At 53.8% G+C, this 23763-nt stretch overlaps 2 protein-coding genes across 3 annotated transcripts; one reads left to right on the top strand and one right to left on the bottom strand.

Moving 5' to 3' along the window:
* Positions 1-1493: 1493 nt before the first annotated feature.
* HCN3 (hyperpolarization activated cyclic nucleotide gated potassium channel 3) lies at positions 1494-11837 on the top strand. The gene is made up of 8 exons (XM_069480461.1): positions 1494-1897; positions 4716-5145; positions 6023-6184; positions 6580-6798; positions 7167-7313; positions 8078-8318; positions 9238-9402; positions 9857-11837. The coding sequence occupies exons 1-8, from the start codon at positions 1620-1622 to the stop codon at positions 10555-10557; spliced, it is 2343 nt and encodes a 780-aa protein (XP_069336562.1). The 5' UTR covers positions 1494-1619; the 3' UTR covers positions 10558-11837.
* Positions 11838-12259: 422 nt separating this feature from the next.
* PKLR (pyruvate kinase L/R) lies at positions 12260-20669 on the bottom strand. 2 transcript variants are annotated; one of them, XM_069480462.1, is made up of 11 exons: positions 20570-20669; positions 19394-19576; positions 16309-16400; positions 16081-16212; positions 15735-15921; positions 15100-15370; positions 14833-14983; positions 14384-14536; positions 14125-14291; positions 13236-13417; positions 12260-12798 (listed from the first exon to the last, which is right to left on the bottom strand). In XM_069480462.1, the coding sequence occupies exons 1-11, from the start codon at positions 20667-20669 to the stop codon at positions 12692-12694; spliced, it is 1725 nt and encodes a 574-aa protein (XP_069336563.1). In that variant the 3' UTR covers positions 12260-12691. The 2 variants fall into 2 exon arrangements, with proteins under 2 accessions (XP_069336563.1, XP_069336564.1); XM_069480463.1 differs by lacking the exon at positions 20570-20669 and adding an exon at positions 20161-20229.
* Positions 20670-23763: the final 3094 nt, after the last annotated feature.

Below are 23763 nucleotides of genomic sequence, written 5' to 3'. Positions count from 1 at the left end.
CAGTGAGACCCTGTCTGAAAAAGAAAGGGGGGGGGGAAGAAAGCTCTAGACTAGACTTTACCTGGGGAAAGAAGAGTTGGAAATGTGTTTCTAGGTTTCCTACAGGAAATGAGAGCTGGAACCAATTGTTGGAAAGTGAATTGGAAGAATGCCAGGCAGAGCAAATATTTGCAAAGCCCTGAAGACAAGGCAGAACAAAGTATTTCAGCATGACTGGGGCTCTGGCTTTCAAGAGAGGGATTATCAGAAGAAAGATTGTTGAAAGTAGGTCCAAATTTTGTAGGGCCTTGTACCTCATGCTAAGGAGCTTAAATGTAGTCCTATAGAACTGTGGTCCCAAACCCCCAGGCGGTGGAGCAGTCCCATGGCCTGTTAGGAACAAGGCCTCAGAGCTCCGCCTCCCATCCCTCCACCGCCTCCCCCCGCCCCATTGTCTTCCATCAATCTTAGGAACTGGGCTGCACAGCACAGCAGGAGATGAGCAGCAGGAGAGTGAGGGAAGCTTCATCTGTATTTACAGCTCCTCCCCATTGCTGGCATCACCGCCTGAGCTCCGCCTCTCCCCCCACCCCCGTCCATGGAAAAATTGTCTTCCATGAAACTGGTCCCTGGTGCCAAAAAGGTTGAGGACCACTGTTATAGAAAATGGAGAAGTTTGAAGGACTTCAACCAAGTGATATAGCTACATTTGGATTTTAGAAGGAAACTCTGGCAAAGAGTGGAAAAAGAATTGGGCTGGGAGAGGTTGGAGACTCATTTAGAGGCTTCTGAAATAATTTCAGTGAAAAAATGCTGAAGGCTTGAAACAAGGCAGTGGCAATAAGAATTGGAGATGAAGGGAAGAATTTGTGATATTTATTACACTTAACATCATATAGCAGTGTAATTTACTTGTTCTCTGGTCTGTCCTTGGGCACAGATTTGTGTCCTCAGCGTCCATTCAGGGACGGGCAAAGTCGCACTTAGTGAAGCTTGACAGAATGAATTAGGAAATTAAGTACCCCGGGAAGCAGCTTGGAGATCGGAAGAGAGAAATATGAGAGAATATGGAATCAGGAGGACAGAAGTTCAAGGGCGAAGGTAGGGAAGAACAATCTCAAAAGCCATTCTCCACTTCTTCCATTGATCCCCTCAATCCCTTGCCCTCCCAAATCCCGGGAGCTACAACCTGCGTCTGGTTTTCCCGCCACTTGCAGGCGACTCCACCTCCCGCCTCTCAGTGGATAAAAGCCCCTAGCCTGTAGGCCACGCCTTCTCATTGGCTCTGGCTGCGCTTCCCCGCCTTCTCGTCTTACACTGGGAGGACCGCCTCCCTTTGCTAAGCCACACCCATCTCGGAGTCCTTCCAGGAGACTGGCTTCATGGGCCCCGCCCCCGCCGCCAGGCGCAGACTTCGCGCGGCCCTCGCCAGGGGGCGCAGCGCAGCCCGCCCGCCGCCCGCCGCCAGCCAGCCAGTCTGTCGCACACACCCCCTCCGCCCCGCGCGCCAGCAGTTCCCAACCTACGACGCCTACGCTACGAGCCCGCGGGGCTGCGCCGGCTTCTACTCCGAAGGGGTCGGGGGTCCCTGATGGCCGCAGCGGGGTCTAGGAGGCCAAGAGTGTAAGCGGGCGGGCGACATGGAGGCGGAGCAGCGGCCGGCGGCAGGGGCCGGCGAAGGGGCGACCCCTGGGCTGGAGGCGGTGCCTCCCGCTGCTACCGCGCCTGGGACCACGGCCTCAGATCGGATCCCCAGGTTCCGGCCGGAGCCTAAGAGAAGGCAGCTTGGGACGCTGCTTCAGCCCACGGTCAACAAGTTCTCCCTTCGGGTGTTCGGCAGCCACAAAGCAGTGGAAATCGAGCAAGAGCGGGTGAAGTCAGCGGGGGCCTGGATCATCCACCCCTACAGCGACTTCCGGTATTGGGGGCCCGGCAGGGAGGGCGGGGGGGGGGGCACAGATCCCACCCTCGGGGACAACGACACGGGGACCCGGCACGCCACACCCTCCAGGGTCACTTTCCTTTCCGGCCCAGGGGTCCCCAGATGGGCAGGAGAGCCACATCCCCTAACCTAGGTTGGGAATTCGTGGAAGGGGTATCCCCGGCCGGAGGCCTTCCGTGACTTGTCAGGATAGGGACTCCGGAAGGGGCAAGCAGATATCAGATCTCCAAAGACCTGGATTTCCCATTTCCGGAAACCAAGACCCCACCTGGACCAGAGGGACTACTGGAGTTTGGGACCCCTGCCTCCTCAAGCCCGGCTTGCTGTAGATCTGGGAAATTATATCATATCCCAAGGCTCGGGGTCAGCGTGAGGGAGAGGCCGAGCACCGCTATCTCCCACCCCCAACCCTCACGCCCAGTACCTGGCTAGTTCAGCATGACAGGCTACCAGGAAAAATAGGATAGGGGCTCTGGTGGGTTGGAGGGTCCAGACCTCAGCTCTGGTCGCTGTCCCTAGTGCTGAAGGCGGATACGGCGGGGCAGGGCCAGGACTCAGAGCGATTGAGGCCATATAGCAGGGGCATGACCACCGCCCAGGTGACTCCCAAAGAGAAGGGATGGAGGATGGGGGTGGGGCCATTTCACAGTCCCCATCAGGCTGTACCTCTACCTCAAGGTCGCTAGGGGAAGAGAGTAGCCCTGTGCTTGGGGGAAATGAAGGACAGCTTTTGGATGAGGCAGGGATGTGTGCAAAGCACCTAACCTGAGAAACTGAAAGAAGCAGAGAGAATGGGGTGTGAATCCAGAGCCTGGAAACACACACCCAGACATTATCTTGAATCCACAGATATACACACTCCCCAAATGTCCCTCTTCCTCCCATTGTTCCCTCCACTCCTGTCTTCTTTACTGCCTCCTTCCCACCTAACCAGTGCACTTTTTCTAGTCTCTTGTGGATTTCCCTCCCCTCCCCCAACTTACCCTCAAATGTATCCCCAGAAGCTGTGTACCCCCCCATGTGATTGTGCTTTTTCTGCGTCCTCTCTACTGCATCACCCGCCGTGCTTGTGACTGCCTGTGAGTCAGGCTGTGAAGATGCTCTTATGGCTAGGCAAACCCTCTTTCCCTCCCCTCTCCCAGCATCTCGCAGTACAGGATTTCTCTTCAGCAAACCAAGAGAGAAAGGAAGAGGGAGTTGAGGGTTTGTTGTTGATTGAAAGTACACAATCTGAGGGGCTTCCTGGAGGCCTGGACTTGGAGACCACCAAGCTTCTTTCAGGGGCTGAAAGGATTGATTTTACAGTCAGAATCAGAAGGGGCTAGGTCCTGCGTTGATGCTGGGATTAGGTGTATCCTAGAATTAAAACCACCATAGGTAATTGAGTCCCTCAGATTATCCTGTGATATTCTCTGAATAAGGACTTCACACTGTTCCCTCCTGACCTCTTCTTTCCATAGTGCCTGCCACAGCAGTGTAGCTATCCCCTGCCCATGCCCTTGCCTGGGCTCAGCCAGAGTTGCAGTGGGCACAGGGAGGCTAGAAGAGAAAGGCATGCAGAGCTCAAGCCCCTGCCTCAGGATCTCCTATGGTGTATCTCTGTATGTGCAGCCCTGTCTGAGGTGCTGTGGAGGGCAGAGGGGCATCCCTGGAGAGCTCGGTTCAGAAGGAGGCAGGATAGACCATCCCACCCTGGGATGTGGATGAGCAGATCCCAGCAGAGGAATAGGGTCCATGGGTCCAACTGCAATGAGAAAGAGGAATGTGGTGGAGAAGGGTGGGGAGGGCATGAGGTCCTAGACTTAGAATGAGCAGAGAGCCAGAGATGGGGGAAGCAATGACCTTTTCAGAAATCTGGGGACAAAGGGTGGGTGAGTCATAACACCAACTTGTTCTTGTATAGCACTATCACATCTATTGTCTTTGTGTAAATGTTTTCAACAACCCTGTGAGATTAGCACAGGGTACTTTAGCTTTTTTTTTTTAACTTCTAAGATATATAGTAATGGTGAGATAGATCATATATAATAGATGTATTAATATGTGTGTGTGTGTGTATATGAAAGAGTAATTACAAAGCAAACTCTCATGTAACAACTACCTAGGTCAAGAGATACTACATTGCCAGCCCTGTAGAAGGCCCCCTAGTGCTCTCACATTGCTTTCCCAAATCCACTGTTGTAACTTTTGTGGTACTCATTGCCTTACTTTTTAAATAGTTTCACCACTTTTGTGTGAATCCTGAAACAATGTAGTTTAATTTTGCCTGTTTTTGAATTTTGTATCAGTGGAATCATCAATATGTATCCTTATGTTCTTTATGTTCTTGCTATTGTTGCTCAACATTAAATATGTGAGATTCGTGCGCACTGCTGAATGAAGCTGTAGTTGGGTGATTTCCTGGCTGTATAGTATTCCAGGCCATGAATATATCACAGTGTGTCTACTTCTCTTATTTATCTACGTTTTTCAACTGATGGACATTTGTGTTGTTCCCAAAGTTAATGCTGATGTACACATTCATATACCTCCCAGAGCGCATGTTTCCCTTGGGTATGTAGATTCCTAGGAATGGAATTTCTGGGTTGCAGGGAATGCAAATGTTTAACTTTGCTAGATAATGCTGAGCTACTTTCCCAAATGGTGGTCCTAATTTGCACTCCCACCGACTGTAAAAGGTCATTCTGTTATTCTGTGTCCTTGCCCACCTTTGGCCATGTCAGACTACCTTCTGTCAGTCTGGTGGCTGGTGAAACATCACATGGTCTTACTGCCCATCCCACTCCCACCTTAGGTTTTACTGGGATCTCATCATGCTGCTGCTGATGGTAGGGAACCTCATTGTACTGCCCGTGGGCATCACCTTCTTCAAGGAGGAGAACTCCCCGTCCTGGATCGTCTTCAACGTCCTCTCTGACACTTTCTTCCTGCTGGATCTGGTGCTCAACTTCCGCACGGGCATCGTGGTGGAGGAGGGCGCTGAGATCCTGCTGGCACCACGGGCCATCCGCACGCGCTATCTGCGCACTTGGTTCCTGGTTGACCTCATCTCCTCTATCCCCGTGGATTACATCTTCCTGGTGGTGGAGCTAGAGCCGCGGCTGGATGCTGAGGTCTACAAAACAGCGCGGGCCCTGCGCATCGTTCGGTTCACCAAGATCCTCAGCCTGCTGCGGCTGCTCCGCCTCTCCCGCCTCATCCGCTACATACACCAGTGGGAGGAGGTGGGGTGGGGAGGTGGGGCGGGGAGGGGCTCGCAGACTCCTCCAGATAGTGCTATGGGTGGGGCTCCTGGTGACTTTATGGGGTGGGGTGGATGAGTGGGGTTTCCGTGGGTGAGCTCCCTCCCAAGTTGGTCGGGGAGAAGCAGGGACAGAATAAGGGCTCAGGGGATGGGGCCTGGACAAACACTTTACAGTTAGTTGGACGCTGGATGAAAGAAGGGAAGTGGGAGAGGCTGGAGCTTCAGCTTCCCGGCAGCAGAGTTTAGTGGTGCAGAGTGTGGGATCTGCAATCTCATTGACTGCGGTCAGATCCCAGTTTTATTATTTACTATATGAGACTCAGTGTCCTCGTCTATAAAGTGAAAATGTTAACTGTACTTACCTATGATAAGGTTGTAAGGATTAAAGGAGTTAATACATATAAAGCACTTAGAAAGGTGTCTGGCACATAATAAGTCCTCAGTAAATAAGCTATTAGTATTATTATTGGAGGCAAAGAGGGCTGTTGGCATTCATCCTTATACACCTGCCCTGGGGACATTATGTTGTGAAATGCCCTCTCTCCTCTTTTCCAGGCTACACCTGGGCAGCTTGTGCAGTAGACTTGTTTGAGTCTCTGCTGTGACACTTACTGTGTGAGTCTGGGCACAGGACTGGCTTCAGTTTTCTTATCTATAAGATGAGAGTAATAACACAGCCTACTTTGTATTAGCTACGTGTGTGCTATAAAACTCTATACAAATGAATAACAGCCATATCTTTGAATTCACGGGGGCTGGGGCTAGGGAGAGGTTCAGAGAGAGAATTGGCACACTGGGAATGGAGGATCAGCAGGGAGGGGTTCCTGTCCACAGCAGCTCCTCCTCGGACTCCTCAGATCTTTCACATGACCTATGACCTGGCCAGTGCTGTGGTTCGCATCTTCAACCTCATTGGGATGATGCTTCTGCTATGTCACTGGGATGGCTGTCTGCAGTTCCTGGTCCCCATGCTGCAGGACTTCCCTCCCGACTGCTGGGTCTCCATCAACCACATGGTGGTGAGAAGTCCCCACAGCTCTGCCTCTCCTGGGCCTTAGGGCTCTTCTGCCTGAGTAGCAGGGATGGCCACAGGGAGCAGGAGGTGGGAGAAGATCAAGAGAGAAGATAGGAGTGAGGAGGTGGGGAGGAGGGAGGAGAGGGGAAAGAGACCCAGAAGTGTTTGTGTGTTGGAGGGAGCAGGCAAGGAAGGAGACCTAGGCAGAAGCTGAGACCCCCCAAGCTGCAAAAGAGGCCCTTTTGCCTCAGGGCCCCCAGAACCAAACTTATGTGCCTGCTAGGAGGAAGGTCTGAAGTAGAAGGGGGCAGACAGACTGAAAGAGAGAGAAAAGTGGGCAGGTGGAGTACAAGGCTCCAAGGGCCCATGCCCAGCTCTGCAATACACTCTGCCCCCCAGAACCACTCATGGGGCCGCCAGTATTCCCACGCCCTGTTCAAGGCCATGAGCCACATGCTGTGCATCGGCTATGGGCAGCAGGCGCCCGTGGGCATGCCCGACGTCTGGCTCACCATGCTCAGCATGATTGTGGGTGCCACGTGCTATGCCATGTTCATCGGCCACGCCACCGCCCTCATCCAGTCTCTGGATTCTTCCCGGCGTCAGTACCAGGAGAAGGTCAGCAGGGACAGGAGAGGGAAGGGGTGGGCAAGGAGGGATGCTGGAGACTGGGGAGCTCGGCTTGAAGCCCATTCTGATGGATGCCCCTGTTGGGCCTCTGTGTCCTTTCCTGCCCTATATCCATTTGTCCCATGCCCCTGTCCTTGGCCCCTCCTCCGACCATGTCTGGGTTTTCCTGTGACTGTGCTATGTATCCACCATTATCCTTATGTCCTCTGTGGCCCTGTGTATCCATGTCTGGCTCCATGTGTCACCCCTCGGGTTCAACCTGTGTCTCTGACTTTCCATGCCCCCCCCCACCATTGTTCTGGCCCTACATCTCTCTCTGTGTCCTCTTGCTTTCTGGCAATGGCTTGGCCCTACAGTACAAGCAGGTGGAGCAGTACATGTCCTTCCACAAGCTGCCAGCTGACACGCGCCAGCGCATCCATGAGTACTACGAGCACCGCTACCAAGGCAAGATGTTCGATGAGGAGAGCATCCTGGGCGAGCTGAGCGAGCCACTCCGAGAGGTGGGGCTGGGCCGGGCCTTAAGGGGGGCTTTTTAAGCACCTGGGCTTCTGGGGTGCTGTCAGTGGGTAGGGGATGTTGGTAGCAGGTGCCACTACAGGGAGTGAGGCCTGCAGAAGGCCTGATGGGAGGCCAGGTGTTTGGGGAACTTTCAGGAGCTGGGGTCTTTCTTGAAGGTCTTTTTTTTTTTTTTTTTTTTTTGACAGAGTCTCGCTCTGTTGCCCAGGCTAGAGTGAGTGCCGTGGCGTCAGCCTAGCTCACAGCAACCTCAAACTCCTGGGCTTAAGCAATCCTGCTACCTCAGCCTCCTGAGTAGCTGGGATTACAGGCATGCGCCACCATGCCCGGCTAATTTTTTCTAAATATTTTAGTTGGCCAGATAATTTCTTTCTATTTTTAGTAGAGACAGGGTCTCGCTCTTGCTCAGGCTGGTCTCGAACTCCTGACCTCGAGCTATCCACCTGCCTCGGCCTCCCAGAGTGCTAGGATTACAGGTGTGAGCCACCGCGCCTGGCCTCTTGAAGGTCTTATGGGGGTAAAGTCTACAAGAAGAGGGGCCGTAGGGAACTCTGTTTTGGGGCGATGGTTCCACGAGGGTTCATGGGAGTGCTCTGCATGCAGGAGCTTAGGGATGGTCCCAGGCCCACTAAAGGATCCCATCCTCTGGCAGATCATGAGAGATGGGCTTTCTGGAGACAGATGAGCTCAGTTGGGAGCGTCTCAGGGCAGAGGGTACAACCTGTCTGACAGGCTCCTCCCTGCCCAGGAGATCATTAACTTCACCTGCAGGGGCCTGGTGGCCCACATGCCGCTGTTCGCCCACGCCGACCCCAGCTTCGTCACTGCAGTGCTCACCAAGCTGCGCTTTGAGGTCTTCCAGCCGGGGGACCTCGTGGTGCGTGAGGGCTCCGTGGGCAGGAAGATGTACTTCATCCAGCACGGGCTGCTCAGTGTGCTGGCACGTGGTGCCCGGGACACCCGCCTCACTGATGGATCCTACTTTGGGGGTCAGCAGGCTCAGGGAGGGTGGGGGGTGGTCACAAGTAAGGACAGAGGACAGCTGCTCCCCTGGATCAGGGTCCCCACCTGGCTATGCTGCAGAATCACAGAGTTCTAACCCCTGCCCAGCCCTGCTCAGTGAGATCCTCTGGGCCTGGAGCTCTGTATTAAAAAAAAAAAAAAATTATATTATTTTTCCTTTTAAAGTCCTATTAGAAAAGAGAGCTCTGTATTTTTAAAAAAACTTCTCAGGAGATTCCAATGCACAGCCAGGTTGCAAAGTTCTGGGCCAGAGGGCCTTCTAGAATCCTTAACTGTGAAGTCCAAGAATGGAGATGGGGAAAGACAGGAAGGAGTGAAGCAAAGCTGTCCCAGGGGCATGAGCCTTGCAGAGCTGCCCTGTCCATGATGCAGGGACCCAGCCTGTGGCAGTGGGGGCACTTTCGCCAGCTGCTGCCCAAAGTGACTGGAGGCTCCTAGAAGCTCTCAGTCCCCAAACCACCCACCACCCTCCAGCCTCTCTGACATTGCACTTTGTCCTTTGACACTGCTTTTCTCCTTCAGAGAGAAGGTGTTCATTCAAGGGGGTGGGAGGGGAGGGTATAGAGTGAGATGCCCCAGGCCTGCCCCTTGGGGTAGAGAAATGAGGGTGCAGTGGGAATTGGAGTAGAGTGGGGGCCAGCAAGCCCTGACTGTTGGTCAGCTTTAATTTGGAGAGAGTGGGAAGGACAGGGAGCAGTAATCTAATAATTGTGTGGGTCTGGAGAGAGACAATGCTTGGAGTACTTAGGGGCTCTGGGGAGGAGGGGTAATCAATAGTTTGTCCCTAGTCTAGGGAGGAACCTGGGAAAGTTGGGTCTGCTGCTGCAGGCCCAGCGAGAAGGAGTTCTGGGGACGGGTTCTGAAGCCTCCTCTCAACTTCTGCAGAGATCTGCTTGCTGACTCGGGGCCGGCGCACAGCCAGCGTTCGGGCTGACACCTACTGCCGCCTCTACTCTCTCAGTGTGGACCATTTCAACGCTGTGCTCGAGGAGTTCCCCATGATGCGCCGGGCCTTTGAGACTGTGGCCATGGATCGGCTGCGCCGCATAGGTGAGGCCTGTCCACCCTGTCTGCTCTGGTCTGGTCTGTGCCCTCACCCCACCCCCATAGCAGGGAGCTGAGGCTCTAGTGCTTCAGAGGCACAGCCCAACCCACCCAGTCCCAGCAACCCCCCAACAGGCCTTTCAGCACTGTGGCTCACTGTCCTTACCTCTCAGCATGTCCTTCCCCTGGAGATATCACCTCAAGTCCCCATGTCCTGAGTCCTCCTTCCCCTGAGCACCAGTCCCTGACCCTCACTGTCTCTGGTACACACCTTCTTCCTCCAACCCCTGTCTCCCAGTCTCCACCCCCAGCCCCATCTCCACACTCTTGACTCCTATCTCCTACTCTCAACCTCACCCCTCCCCTGGACTCCCTCCTCGTACCCACACGCTTTGGTATCCACCCTCCATCTTGGAATCCTTCCCTATCCTTAACCCCTCCCTCCTGGGACAACTTCTAGGCAAGAAGAATTCCATACTTCAGCGGAAGCGCTCTGAGCCAAGTCCAGGCAGCAGCGGTGGCCTCATGGAGCAACACTTGGTGCAACACGACAGGGACATGGCTCGGGGTGTTCGGGGCCTGGCCCCGGGCACAGGAGCTCGGCTCAGTGGAAAGCCAGTACTGTGGGAGCCACTGGTGCACGCACCCCTGCAGGCAGCTGCTCTGACCTCCAATGTGGCCATTGCCCTGACTCACCAGCGGGGCCCTCTGCCCCTCTCCCCTGACTCTCCCGCCGCCCTCCTTGCTCGCTCTGCTCTGCGCTCAGCCGGCTCCCCAGCATCCCCGCTGGTGCCAGTCCGAGCTGGCCCTCTGCTGGCCCGAGGGCCATGGGCATCCACCTCCCGCCTGCCTGCACCACCTGCCCGAACCCTCCACGCCAGCCTTTCCCGGGCGGGGCGCTCCCAGGTCTCCCTGCTGGGCCCCCCCCCAGGAGGGGGTGGACGGCGGCTAGGACCTCGGGGCCGCCCTCTCTCAGCCTCCCAACCTTCTCTGCCTCAGCGGGCAACAGGCGATGGCTCTCCTGGGCGTAAGGGCTCAGGAAGTGAGCGCTTGCCCCCCTCAGGGCTTCTGGCCAAGCCTCCAGGGACAGCCCAGCCCCCCAGGCCACCAGTGCCTGAGCCAGCCACCTCCCGGGGTCCCCAGCTCTCTGCCAACATGTGAAACCCTTGGGTACACCCGGCCTTAGCTCTTGGGGCACAGTAGTATGTGCCTGAGGGCAGACACCTCTTGGGGAAGGCCGAGGGGACCTGAAACATTGCCCTATGGGAATGTCTCCCCTTACTGCCCTGAAGATGGTTTTTGTGTCCTCAGCTCAAGCGCCCTGCAGCCTGTCCGACATCCTAATCCATTCACCCATTCGTCACATGTTCTGAGCGCCTACCATGTTCAAGGTACTGTGCCAGGCGCTGTATGTCTCCACTGCCAAGTAGAAGTGACTCAAAGCCCTCTGACAAGGGTATTCCCCGGCCATGGTCCTGCCAAATGCAGGCCCAGGCCCATGACCCCACCTTTACTAAGCACAAGTACTTACCACCGCCATCACTGCCAAGTAACTAGACGTCTCTGTTTCCCTGCCAATGATCCTGCAGGTCCCGCCTGGCGTGGTTATCTTCCTGTTCTTCTAGCATAGCCAGGCACTGCCAGTTACCTGCACCCTCTCTGCTGCCAACAAATGTCTTGGGTCCTGAGTGTGGGCATCCACTTTTGCCCTCTCACTGCCACCTGTGGACCCTCCCTGTCTATACCTTCTTAGTGGGAACACCTGTCTCCTGTCAAGTTCCTGCAGTCTCTGTCTCTGTGGTAGAACCGTCTTTTTGTAAACTGAGAGATGCCTCTTCCCTGTGCCCCCTGCCCCCGTGGTGCCTCCCCCTAAAGTTAAGGGGTAGTTGGCGCCTCCTTATTTAGTGGGCCAGCCTAGACCGCCCCAGGTGGGAGGCAAATGGCTGAATCCTTATGTGATGTTTTTATTTCCTTTATCTATTTATTCAGCCCTTTATTAATTTATTTATTCATTTGCTAATTTTATTTATTATCAATCCATTGTGTACACACATTCCTTTATCTATTGCTCCCTCCTTTCCTGGTAGGGAGATGAAGGAGCAGGGGGAGGCAGGGCCCTCCACGCCAGTCTGTGGTCCTCGCCCAAATCCATCAGCAGCAATACTCAAACCCCCTCCCTGTCAGTAGGGGCAGGAGGGCCACGTGAGAGGGGGAGGGGGATCGTTTTTACCTTTAGTGATTTTTTTTTTTTCCTCTGAGTTTGCTGTTGGTACAGGAGTAAGGGGAGGGCGCGAGGTATCCAAGCCTGGGGAAGGGCAGGCCAGCCAGCATCTCTGCCTTCTCAGGGACAAGAGTAATCATTTACCACGCCCACTCTGTCCCCTCTCCTACCCTACAGCATCAAAGAATGTGGGGCCTGGATCCTAAGCCTCCTTTCCTCCTGGGTGGGGAGTTCTGGGGTTCTTAGTGTGTGGGAGAAGTTTTATAATTGCTTCCAAACAGCTGGGTTTAAAAAGAAAATAGAGACACTCGTTTTGCCTCCTGGTTTGTGTGTGGGAGCAAAGTGGGCGTGAAGGAATTTCTGGGTGCAGGAGGGGCAGCAGGGCATTTGACCCAGCAAGGCATGAGCTGTGTGTGAGAGCACTAGGGGAGCGGTCTGCAGGCCCAGCACAGAGGCTGTCAAGGCAGTGACAAAATCAGCCCACTGGCTCTCAGTTCTCCCCACCAGCCATCTGCCCCAGCTTCCCCCAAAGTGTGGTGCTTTGATGTCACCATTAGTCATCATGAAGGGGTAGCCTGCCCTGGCAGGAGATGCTCAGATTATCATGAAGGCCACATGTGAGAATGACAAACTGCATGGATATACAGTATTTTTAAAATAATGATTCTGCGGAGAATGTGGACAAGATTGCCCTGTCTCCCCTCTCCCCGACCCCCATGGATGGGAAGCCTGGAGTTACAGAATTAACCAGCCAAACTGGGATTAAAGGCTCAGGGCATTTTAGGGCCAGCTGAGCAGATTGGACGCAGGGAATGTACAGTTGGCGCTGTTGGGCGGCCAGTGCATAATTGGACACAGACTTTCAGGGCCTGTGTGAAATGGAGCGGGGAGGGACATGCTGGCATGGGGCTAGATGGCAGATGTGGTCTTGGACAGGCCTCAGACAGGAAGGGTTGGGAGTAGCGAAGAGAAGACTTAGGGGTGGGGCTTTGGAGCTGTGCGGGTTGGCGGAAGCGGACAAGGGAGGAAGGGATGGGGTGCAGGGTAGGCTGGCTCTGAGGACGGAGGGGCATCTCAGGATATGCTCAGCACCCGCATGATGTTGGTGTAGCCAGAGCCAGGTCGCCAGCCTGTCACCACAATCACCAGGTCCCCAACACGGAGGAAGCCACGGAGCTTTCCTGGGGGACGGAAAGCAGATGACAGTTATTGAGGGACCAGGCCAGCCCCTTAATGAGAACCAGCCATCACCCTCTGCCACCTCAAGGCTATCCTGTAGGGAGTGGGGAGACTGAAGCAAACTTTATGGTATGTCCCACACGTGGCACCACAGGGATATGACCACTGCAGTATATTAAAGCTGCAGGTGTTTCTATGGGGTGGGATGTAGTGTGCTGCGAGGTAACCAGGCTGTCCCCCTGTGTGACTGTGCTGATAGGAAGAGATGGGTTATGATCATATGCCAGACTGATACCTCTCAGTCTTAGTGCATCTCAGAGGGAAAATCTGGGACCAGAGGAGAAACGCAAGGCCATTTGAGAGGGTGTGGGATGCTGGGTTAGGGGACTCCTGATACTAATGGCAGGGGTGGGTAAGTAGGAAGGTCTAGGTGGCTCACCACTTGCAATGCCAAATTGCACCCGGCGATCCACATCGTCTGCCCAGATGGCCTCTGGAGGTTCACGGTAGAGCAAGGGGAAGACTCCTCGGCACAGGTGGACCTGGCGGGCAGCCTGGGCAGAGCGGGTGACAGCAATGACTGCTGCCCGAGGTCGGTAACGAGACAGAAGCTGGGCTGAGCTGGAGGAGACAGAGAAGGTCAGCCCAGAACAGTGAAAGGGTGGTGACCAGGAAACAAGAGTTTGGGTTCTGGTTCCAGGTGTCACCGACAAACTGTGTGACCTTGGGTTAGTCATCATACTTCTCTGGGCCTTAGTTTTCTTACCTGTAAGGTGACTATAAGAATGCCTGCCCTTCCTACCATACAAGAAAGGTATGAAATAATGAGAAACCTCGTTAAGAAACATAAAACCCTTTTGAGAATGTGCATTTATATAGTGCTTAAGTTATACGTAGTACTTTACGGCTCCTTTTAATCCCCACAGCCCCATGAGGATCAAATGATCAACTCACTATAGACATGAGGAAACAGAGCAGGCTTATGGAACTAAGTTTCAGAACAAAGACTTGAAGTTAGACCTACTGGGTCTTCTACAAGACTTCAGCATTGTAAGGCCCTGCAGGCTAAATGGACTTGCCTCTGAGCCCCAGAAGCCCATATGGCCTCCAAGCTAAAGTGCCCAGTGATGCCACTGTCCCCTTTCAGCCCCCTGGAACTCACTGGCCTGATTCTGCCTCTCCTGGCCTCTAGCTCTCCTAGATCCCTCTTCTCTTGTCCCAGAATGATACTCTTCATCCCTGATGACCAGACTAAACCCAGGCCTGTGGCTCATCCCAACCTACCCCAGACCCAAACCCTGGCTGGGCATTCCCGGTGGCCCCCTCACCGGCCAGTTGTAGTCAGCACGATGATGGCAGCAGCACAGCACTTGAAGGCAGCCTCCACGGCACCGATGGCGGTGACCTCAGTGGGATCACGGCTCAGTGGTGCTGCCCGGCGTAGCTCCTCAAACAGCTGCCGGTGGTACACTGCGGCCTCTGCCTCCCGGGCAATCTGCGGGTGCCAGGATGTCAGGCTGGGCAGGGGCGGGGGGCTGGAAGGGATTTGGTTCCCTGGCCCATTTGCCTTTCATTCTGAGCTCCTACCGCATGCTGCATCTTTACAGCTTCCACGGGGAAGTTGCCCTTGGCGGTCTCCCCTGACAGCATGATGCAGTCTGCCCCATCCAGCACAGCGTTGGCCACATCGCTCGTCTCTGCCCTCGTTGGCCGGGGCTTGGTGATCATGCTCTCCAGCATCTGGAGGGACACCATGGGCATCAGAGCTTTAGGAGTCACACTCTGCCCAAACTACTTCTCTGACACCTACACTCTCAGAGTGCCTTGAAAACCAGGATAAGGATCACAAGCTGTGTGATCTTGGCAGCTCAATGTTCTCATCTGGAAATAGGGGTCACAGTAGCTCTAACTAACTTGGTTGCTTGAGGATTAAACACTGGACAGAATAAGGTGTTATAGACCTAAGGTGTAGGTATGAACCCGCAGGTGTCCCTAAAACCCAGGGAGTGCCCCAGCCCTAAGGGTTCACTCCAGACCTGTGTGGCACAGACAACAGGCTTGCCCGCCAAGTTGCAGCGCCCGATCATCATCTTCTGAGCCAGGAAAACCTTCTCCGCTGGGATCTCGATGCCCAGGTCCCCCCGTGCCACCATGATGCCATCGCTCACCTCCAGGATTTCATCAAACCTGGGCGGTGGGGGAAATCGGGGCTGTGGCAGAGCCAGGAGATGCCAGGGAGAGGCAGACGGGAGAAGAAAGGGGAATGGTTATAGGGCCCGATGGGAACAAAGACTCAGCCTCACTTCTTTACGCCTTCGTGGTTCTCGATTTTGCTGACGATCTTGATACCCTGTCCTTCCGGCCCCAGAGCAGCTCGGACGGCAGCCACGTCGCTGGCTTTCCGCACAAAGGAGGCAAAGATGATATCCACGCCATGCTCCACTCCGAAGCGCAGGTCCCGGGCATCTTGTTCTGACAGCCCCGGCAGGTCCACTTGGGCACCCGGCAAGTTCACGCCCTTCCGGTTGCCCAGGACGCCGCCGTTCTCCACTTGGGTCACCAGCCCCTCTGGGCCTGCGGACATGGGAAGAGCCAGCTTCGGTCAGGGGTGAGGCCTTGGGCATAGTCATGGCAGAGAGAACACCAGGCTTGGACCCCGGAGAGATCAGGAGCCATGTCCTGTCCAACTCGTCTCTCCCCCCTTGTTCTGGGCCCGGCACCGGATGAAAGTCCGCAGGAGGAAGGACGAACCTACGTTAGTCCTAACCCATCTCTAACCCAGGGCGGACGCGCATCTGGATGCTGGGGACACGGGGACGGGTGGGGAAGGACGCGCGGCGAAGGGAGGCTGTGGTGGATCTGAGGGCGACCGGGGAGCCAAAGGGAAAAGGGTGCGCCCAGCGTTTGGGCGTGGCCCCGACGGGAGGCGAGTCCGCACCGATTTTCTGGACCACTAGGGAGATGAGCCCGTCGTCAATGTAGATGCGGCCCCCCACTGGCACGACCCGGACGATATTGGGGTAGTCCACCCACACGGTGTTCGCGTCCCCCCGCGTCCGGAAGGCCGGGTCCACAGTCACCAGCACCTGGGAATCCTTCACCAGCTCCACCTCCGACTCTGGGCCCTAGGGGCAGAGCCAGAGAAGAGGTGAGTTCTGCCCGTGGGGTCCGGGAGCGGCCCCTGCCCCGTGCCCCGCCTCCTGGGCCCCGCCCAGTGGCCTCCGTGCTGTCCCTCCCCTCCCCTCCCCCGCCCCGGAGGTGCGAGTCCCAGCCCAGCCTCTCACCCCCTGCAGGATCCCAGTGCGTATCTCCGGGCCCTTGGTGTCCAGGGCGATAGCCACTGGCCGGTAGCTGAGCGGGGAAGCGGCAAAGCTCTCCACCGCCGCCCGGATGTTGGCGATGGACTCAGCATGATACTGGGGGCGGGAGCGGAGCGGGGGTTTCAGGGAAAGGTAGCCAGGACCCGGGGGCATCCTCCGGCCCCACCCCCCTCCGCGCGGCCAGCCCCGCACCTCGTGAGAGCCGTGGGAGAAGTTGAGTCGCGCAATGTTCATCCCAGCCTTGATCATGTCCTTGAGGCGCTCCACGGAGCGAGATGCTGGCCCTGGAACCAGAGATCCCGCTCCAATAGCCCATCGGCACTCTCACAGACAGGAGTCTTGTTACCTGGCCTTTATTGCCTGACACAGTCCTGCTCACAGGTCACAAACTTCGTGTCCCTCTCCAGCCAACCTCTGTCCCCTGGGGGAGGCAGCACTGGGGGCGTCTTCAGCCAGGCCTGAGGTAACTGTGTTGGCAAGTGATGTAAGTGCTGCATGTGGGGGTAACCCAGGTGAGGGCATTTGGGGTGCGGGGTTTTAGAGCTGACAGGCCTCACTGAGGAGAGCCGAGTCCTATCCCACTCCCTGCTAGCTCACCGCGGTTGCCTGACCTCTCCAGATCCTTGTGCACTGGTCCTTCTCACCTGCTCAGGGACACAGATTGTTAGCCATTCTCTGGTCCTTCATGTCACCAGTGTTTTCCTTCCTGCTAGATTACTCCCATCAGCATGTAAACTGGCTGTTATTTCTTTCCTCATTAAAAAATATTCTTTTAATCCTAGTTTCCCCTCCAGCTGTAGTCCTATTCTTTGCTCTCCTTTGCAGCAAAACTCATTTGAAGAGTTATCTGTAGTTGCTGCCTCCAGTCCCCCTCCCTCTGTTCTCCCTTGAACCCACTCCAGCCAGGCGTTGGCCCCCATCTCACCACTGCATCTGTTCTTGTCAAGGTCACCAAGAACCTCTGTGTTGTTGCTCAGTGTAATGTTCAATGCTCAGCCCTCACCTCCCTTGCCCATCAGCAGCATTGGACACACATCCCTCCTCCACACAGCTTCTCACTCGGCCTCTCGCACCCCACCCTCTCCTGGATGACTCCTACCTCCCCGGCTACTCCTTCTCAGTCTCCTTTCCTTGCTCCTCTCCTTAACATGAGATGCCCTGTTCTCTTCTCTGTCATTTTACCTGCACTCCTTTGGTGATTTCAACTAGTCTCATGGCTTGATATATCATCTATATGCAGACAGCTCCCAAATTTACACCTCCAATCCAGACCTTTTTCCTGATCCTGGGGTTGTGTCTCTGACTGCCTACTTTCTATCATGCTTGCATATCTGAGAGGCGGGTCGACCTCAACATGTCCCAACTGAACTTCTGATCTCCCCCCGGACCTTCCACCGTAGTCTTTCCTGCCCAGTTGATAATGCGTTCTTCAAGCCAAAACCTCTGTCGCCTTTGGCTCCTTTCTTCTTCACCCTCACCCCTCACCCCACATCCAATCCATCAGCACACCCTGTCAGCTCCACCTTCAGAATACAGCCAGAGTCTGACCACTTCTCACCACCTCACTGCCACCACCTGGTCTGAGCCAGTAATACTGCAGGAGCAGCTTCTGTCCTTGCTCCGCCTCAACCTATTTTCAATACAGCAGCCAGGGGGGTTCTGTTAAGACACAGGTAAGATCTTGTCATTCCCTGCTTAAAACTCTGCAGTAGTTTCCCATTTCACTTGGAGGAAACTCAACTCATATTTTTAAAATGGCCTACAAAGCCCCATCTGATCTTTCTCTACTCCATAATCTCTTCATGTCTGTTGTACTCCCCCCTGGATGGTTTCTAGCTATTCTGATCTCATTGACTTAAGGCCTTCGCACTGACTGTTCCTTCTGCCTGGAACTCTCTTCTCCTAGATATCTGCATGGCTAATTCTCTCATCTCCTTCAAGTCTTTGCTCAGGTCTCATTTTCTCAATAACAGCTACCCTGGGTGCAGTGGCTCATTCTTATAATCCTAGCACTCTGGGAGGCCGACGCAGGAGGATTGCTTGAGCTCAGGAGTTCAAGACCAGCCTGAGCAAGAGTGAGACCCCCTGTTTCTACTAAAAATAGAAATATTAGCTAGGTGCAGTGGCACACACCTCTAGTCCCAGCTACTTGGGAGGCTGAGGCAGGAGAATTGCTTCAGCTCAGGAGTTTGAGGCTGCAGTGAGCTACAATGATGCCACTGCACTCTACCCTGGGTGACAGAGCAAGACTCTTTCTCAAAAAAAGGAAATTGAACCCCGCTTCTCACTCCCCCACTTTCAAAAAAAGAAAAGAAAAGAAAAGAAAAACAGCTACCCTGACCGCCCTATTTAGGACTACAACTTGCCTTCCATTCTTGCACCCCTGATGCCCCTTACCATATTCAATTTTTCTTTTCTTTTTTTTCATAGTATTTATCATGTTCTAACATGCTAAATAATTTACTTTTTTATAATTTTTTTTTTTTTTTGAGACAGGGTCTTGCTCTGTTGCCCAGGCTGGAATGCAGTGGCATGATCATAAATCACTGTAGCCTTGAATTCCTGGGCTCAAGCAATCCTCTTGCCTTAGCCTTCCCAGTAGTTGGGACTACAGGCACATGGCACCATATCTGACTAATTTTTTTTCTTATTTTCTGTAGAAAGAGGTCTCACTATGTTGCCCAGGCTGGTCTTGAACTCCTGGCCTCAAGTGATCCTCCCACCTTGGCTTCCCAAAGTGCTGGAATTATAGATATGAGCCACCACCATGCCTGGCTTACCTTTTTTTTTTTTTTTTTTTTGAGACAGTTTCACTCTGTTGCCTGGCCTAGAGCGCCATGGTGTCAGTCTAGCTCACAGCAACCTCAAACTCCTGGGCTCAAGTGATCCTCCTGCCTCAGCCTCCCAAGTAGCTGAGACTACAGGCTCACACCATTATGCTGGGCTAATTTTTTCTATTTTTTTGTATTTTTAGTCGCCCAGCTAAAATGTAAGCCTGGCCCTGACTTACTTTTAAAAAAATAATTTATTATGCTTATTATTTACTGTCACCCTCAGCTAGACTGTCAGCTCCCCAAGGGTAGGGATTTTTGTCTGTTTTTTTTTTTCACTGCTCTACTCCCAGGGCCCAAAACCTTGTCTACCAGGTGCTCAACAAATATTTGTTGAATGAATGACCTGGTCAAACATGGAGTAGTCTCAAAGGAGACAGAACATGAGGAAGCACCTAGAGAAACAGCCAAGAGGCCCTGTGAGCTGCAGGGTGGGCAGTGTTTACCGATGGTGGCAATGATGCAGGTGCTGCGAGCGGCCACGGGCTCAGAGTCGATGTCCAGCAGGCAGAGGTGCTCCAGGAAGGTGTCTGCCATGGCGGCTGACAGCTGCTGCTTCTGGAAGAAGGCATTGCCCAGCTCCTGGGTCAGCTGGGCCACACTGGCCCGCCGCAGATACCCCGCCGGACCTGCAGAAGGGGACGCAGAGGCTGCATGGCACCTGCCTCCCCACCTTTCCTCCCCGTGCTTTCATCTAGCACACCCTCTGTGCCTTCCCTCCGCTCTCCAGTTTGCCTTGAGCCCTGCTTGTAAGCTGGGCATCATGCATACATTATGTTATTAAGTCACAAGCATCCTGTAAAGCAGGTACTATTACATGCTCTATGATTATCCTGATTTTTCAGGATGAAATAAATTGCCCAAAATCATACAGCTTCTGAGTAACAGATTCAAATCTAGGTCTGACTACCTCTAGGCTCAAGTTCTTCACCACCCAGCTATACTGACCCCTTACAACCCTGGACTTCTTGCCCTTCAGTTGCTGACTTCAGCCTCAGCCCACCTTGGTGTCTAGTCCACAGTGGCCCCTCAGTACACAGGCCCAGAATCACCCAGCTCTCTCTCCAAACGTCTTTGTTTTCTTCTTCCAACCCCTGGCAATTGGCTGGCTCCCCCACACCCACCTCTGAGTTTCCCCATCACCCTCAATGCTGCTCCAGGTCCCTGTAGCTTGACCAAGCCCACCCCAGGGGACCCCTGCTCCCAGCCGCACCTTCCATACCACTGCACGCCTTCCCTTCTCTACAGGTCTGCTCCACACTTCCGGGCTGTCAGAAGCATGAGGCCTGGCTGGGCTCGGGATCAGTTCTGCAGACTGGTTAAAGTGTCACCAGTGTCTTCCCTTCCATGGGAAGCCCTGTATGCCAGGGGCCAGAGTCCAGGAACCACGGGAGTGCCCCGTGGCTCCCATGCTGCAGGCTTCCCTCTGGCCTGCCTACAGCCCCTGGACAAGAGCCCCAGCCCAGGCTCCATATTTAACACATGGGAGACTCCGATGAATGCAGATCCTCCCCAACCCTCCTAGCCAGCAGCAGATATGGATCATTATACCCTCTACCCCCACTCCTCGTTTCCACCCTCATTTCCCCCTCTGTTCAATGGCCTCTGTCTCCCCTTCTTACCTCCTGGAGCCCCAATCAGGATGGACTTTGCTAAGTCTTTTTGGGACTTAGAGATCCATGACCAAAGCTGGTTGGGTGGTACGTTCTCCTGGTTTGACATGCTTCCAAAGCGTGTGACCAGGGCTGGCCGGACTGTGGAAGCAGAGGGAGAGGATGACAAAACTGCTGTTCTTATCTAAGGGAACCAGAGAATAGAAGAAGGGCACACCCAGTAGGCCTCTGTGTCCCCACAGAGTCCTTCCCCCAGACAGGCCGGCTCTCTGCCCCCCATCTTCTGGCATTCCCCCCTCTCCTCGTTTTTCCTGGTAAATTTTCAATCCATTCACACTGTCTGGTCATCATCCTGAATAGATTTTTGTCGCCACTGATATGGTCCCTTTTTCTTTGTCCTTTTTTTTTTTTTTTTTTTTTTTTGAGACAGAGTCTCCCTTTGTTGCCTGGGCTAGAGTGAGTGCCGTGGCATCAGCCTAGCTCACAGCAACCTCAAACTCCTGGGCTCAAGTGATCCTCCTGCCTCAGCCTCCCGAGTAGCTGGGACTACAGGTGTGAGCCACCATGCCTGGCTAATTTTTTGTTTCTATTTTTAGTTGAGTGGCTAATTTTCTTTCTATTTTTACTAGAGACAGGGTCTTGCTCTTGGGAGAGTTGGTCTTGAACTCCTGACCTCAAGAGATCCTCTTGCCTCGGCCTCCCAAAGTGCTAGGATTACAGGCGTGAGCCACCGTGCCCAGTCTTTTTCTTTGTACTTTCCTGAAGCTAGCTAGCCTCAGTGAGCCCAGACAGCAGGGGCTTTAGGGTGGGACTAGAGCCTGAAGAAAGGCAAAAGGGAGAAAGAACAATGATAGTGTGGTGGGTGTAGGGCCCCCCGGTTTCCCCCACTCTTTTCTGTGCACTGACTGAGAAATACAGCGTGCCTTGACCACTGTGTGACCTGGCCAGTTGCATGTTTTCCCCTGCAAGCCTGAAACTTGTTTAGATTGCTGCTCAGAATACTGAAAGATCAACCATGTTGTTAAACACCTAGAAGCGAGCCCTACCCCCAGCCAAATTCCTTAAACCCTCCCATGAACTCCATGCTCTGAGCCCCTCCTTGTGGACATACCTAGCTGGGACATCCTTTGTCCCACTGTCCGCAGTGAGGATGTGCTACAGCCCCTTCCATGGATGAGTTCCCCTTTGGACTGATCGCCCTGGCATTTAGTGCTTCTTTCTTTGGGACCCCAACCTGGATGGTTTGGGGCATCCCTTGTGGGACCTCCCCTGCTGCCACTTTTGGGGAGACTCTAGCCATGGGTTCGGTCAGGACAAAACTGTGGGATTCTCTGGAAAGGCTTTGATAGCATCATCATCATCACCTTGGTTACCATTTGCCCATTTGCCACTGTGTAATCTATTGAGCAACCTACTCTGGCCAGGCCCTGAGGCTACGGCGGTGAGCAAAACCCACAGGGCCTTTGCTCTTCTATGGGATTTACAGTGCAGGGATGGGGGGGGGGGGAGATAGGCTATAAACAAGTATCAAAGAAATAAATATATAACTACAAACTTTGTAAGTGTTGTAAGCAATTGATCAGGGTGCTGGACTGGAGAAGCCAGTGGGGGGAGGAGAAAGGAATGTGTTTTAGACAAGGTGGTTGGAGAAGGCCCCTTTGAAGTGATCATATGTAAGCTGAGATTTGAAAGATAAGAAAGAACCAGGGGGGACAAGTGGGGCAAGGAATTTTCTGTGAGGGTGGAAATGGTATGTGCCAAGGCTCTGAGGAAGAAAGAGCTTCCTGCCTAAGAACAGAGCTGCGACGAGGCCATGTGCCTGAAGTGGATGCGCATTGTCCATGGTGAAGTTTGGGACTTGAGCAGAGCCTTGTAATGTGGTGGGTTTACCCAGGGGAGGGACATAATCCAACTGACACTTTAGGTCCTTCTGGTTGGTGGATGGAGAATAGATAGTAGGTGCAGGGAGACCTACTGGGGGTTAGGAGTCATCTATGTGGGAGATGAAGGACTGGGGTGGTGGCCGTGGAGATGGAGAGAAGAGACGGGTTTGAGGGATTTTGGAGGAGAGCAAACAGAGTGCAATGACAGAAGAGCCGTGGGGAGGGCGAGAGGAAACCTTCCATTACATGCAGGATGACACCAAGGACTCCGGCTTGAGCAGCTGGGTAGATGGTAGTGACACTAACTGAGACTAGGGAAGACCTAGGTTTGAAATGGGGGGAAATTCAAACTTTCCATTTTTGACAGACTAAGTTTGAGATGCTAATTAGTCATTAAAATCCAGAGGCAGACAGTTGGGTCTGTTCATCGAACACTTCCTGTGTGCTGGAACAGTGTTGGGCACCTCACGTCCACCATCTCCTTTTATAATTGTGACAATCTAGAAAGAAGGTAGGTTCAGCAGATCTGTTACTAGATCTGTTATTATCTTTTGTGGTTTCCCAACACCCTGCCCACATCTTTGTATATAATCCTGTTATGATATACTCCTCAAATTATCCAATTTGAGAGTCCTCCATTTCCGGATGGAACCCTGCCTGATACACTTGTCTGAGGCTAAAAATCTTGTCAGTGGCGGAGCTGGGATTCAGGCCCAGAGAGTGTGGTTCCAGAGCCTGAGCTGTAGCCATTCCTTCTCTCTTAGGACTGTTTCAGTGGAAGGGAAGGGGAGTAGTCTCAGACGCTGGGGTTGGAAAAGAAGAGGTGAGAGAGTACGGAGGACTCCTGAGAGGAAGTGAGCAGGGGATCCTAAGCTCTGTACACAGGACAGATAAAGATGGACAGAAGCTGTAGCCAGAGGGAATGTGGTAGACTTCAGAGACTGGGGACTTAGGCCTTGTGCTTGAGGAGTTGGGGAGGGTCACAGGACTTTAGGGTTGTTCTGCCAATTTTGAACTGACCAGCTGGGAGGACAGGAATCCCAGAGATCCCAGTCCCAAGTGATTAACAGAAGGTGGAGGATGGTGCCCCAAAGCAGCCCATGTCCTGTGCAGCTAAGGATCAGAAGCTTTGACCTGAAATCAGGACAAAGAGGAAAGCAGTCTGGCTGAACCTGGGTCCACAAGTGACCATGTGAAAGAGGGTCTGCCCTTTGTCATAGGGTCAGGCATAGGTGAGAAAACTGGGAGAAGGACTACAGGCCCCCAGGATCCAAACAGAACGGGTTTATCGGCTTTGTCAGATGAGCTCCCTCCCCACCC

Source organism: Eulemur rufifrons, chromosome 8 (genome assembly GCF_041146395.1).
Source record: "Eulemur rufifrons isolate Redbay chromosome 8, OSU_ERuf_1, whole genome shotgun sequence".
NCBI lineage: Eukaryota > Metazoa > Chordata > Mammalia > Primates > Lemuridae > Eulemur > Eulemur rufifrons.
Note: the sequence above shows the minus strand (reverse complement) of the source record. Positions and strands in the feature narration are given on the sequence as shown.

Coding starts and splice junctions, on each gene's coding strand:
- HCN3 (XM_069480461.1), top strand. CDS start 1,620: ATGGAGGCGGAGCAGCGGCCGGCGGCAGGGGCCGGCGAAGGGGCGACC. Junction 1,898..4,715: donor CACCCCTACAGCGACTTCCG/GTATTGGGGGCC, acceptor CTCCCACCTTAG/GTTTTACTGGGATCTCATCA. Junction 6,185..6,579: donor TCTCCATCAACCACATGGTG/GTGAGAAGTCCC, acceptor TCTGCCCCCCAG/AACCACTCATGGGGCCGCCA.
- PKLR (XM_069480462.1), bottom strand. CDS start 20,669: ATGTCAAACCAGGAGAACGTACCACCCAACCAGCTTTGGTCATGGATC. Junction 13,418..14,124: donor GTGCTGACTACAACTGGCCG/GTGAGGGGGCCA, acceptor TGTCTCCTCCAG/CTCAGCCCAGCTTCTGTCTC. Junction 12,799..13,235: donor GCAATTTGGCATTGCAAGTG/GTGAGCCACCTA, acceptor TCCGTCCCCCAG/GAAAGCTCCGTGGCTTCCTC.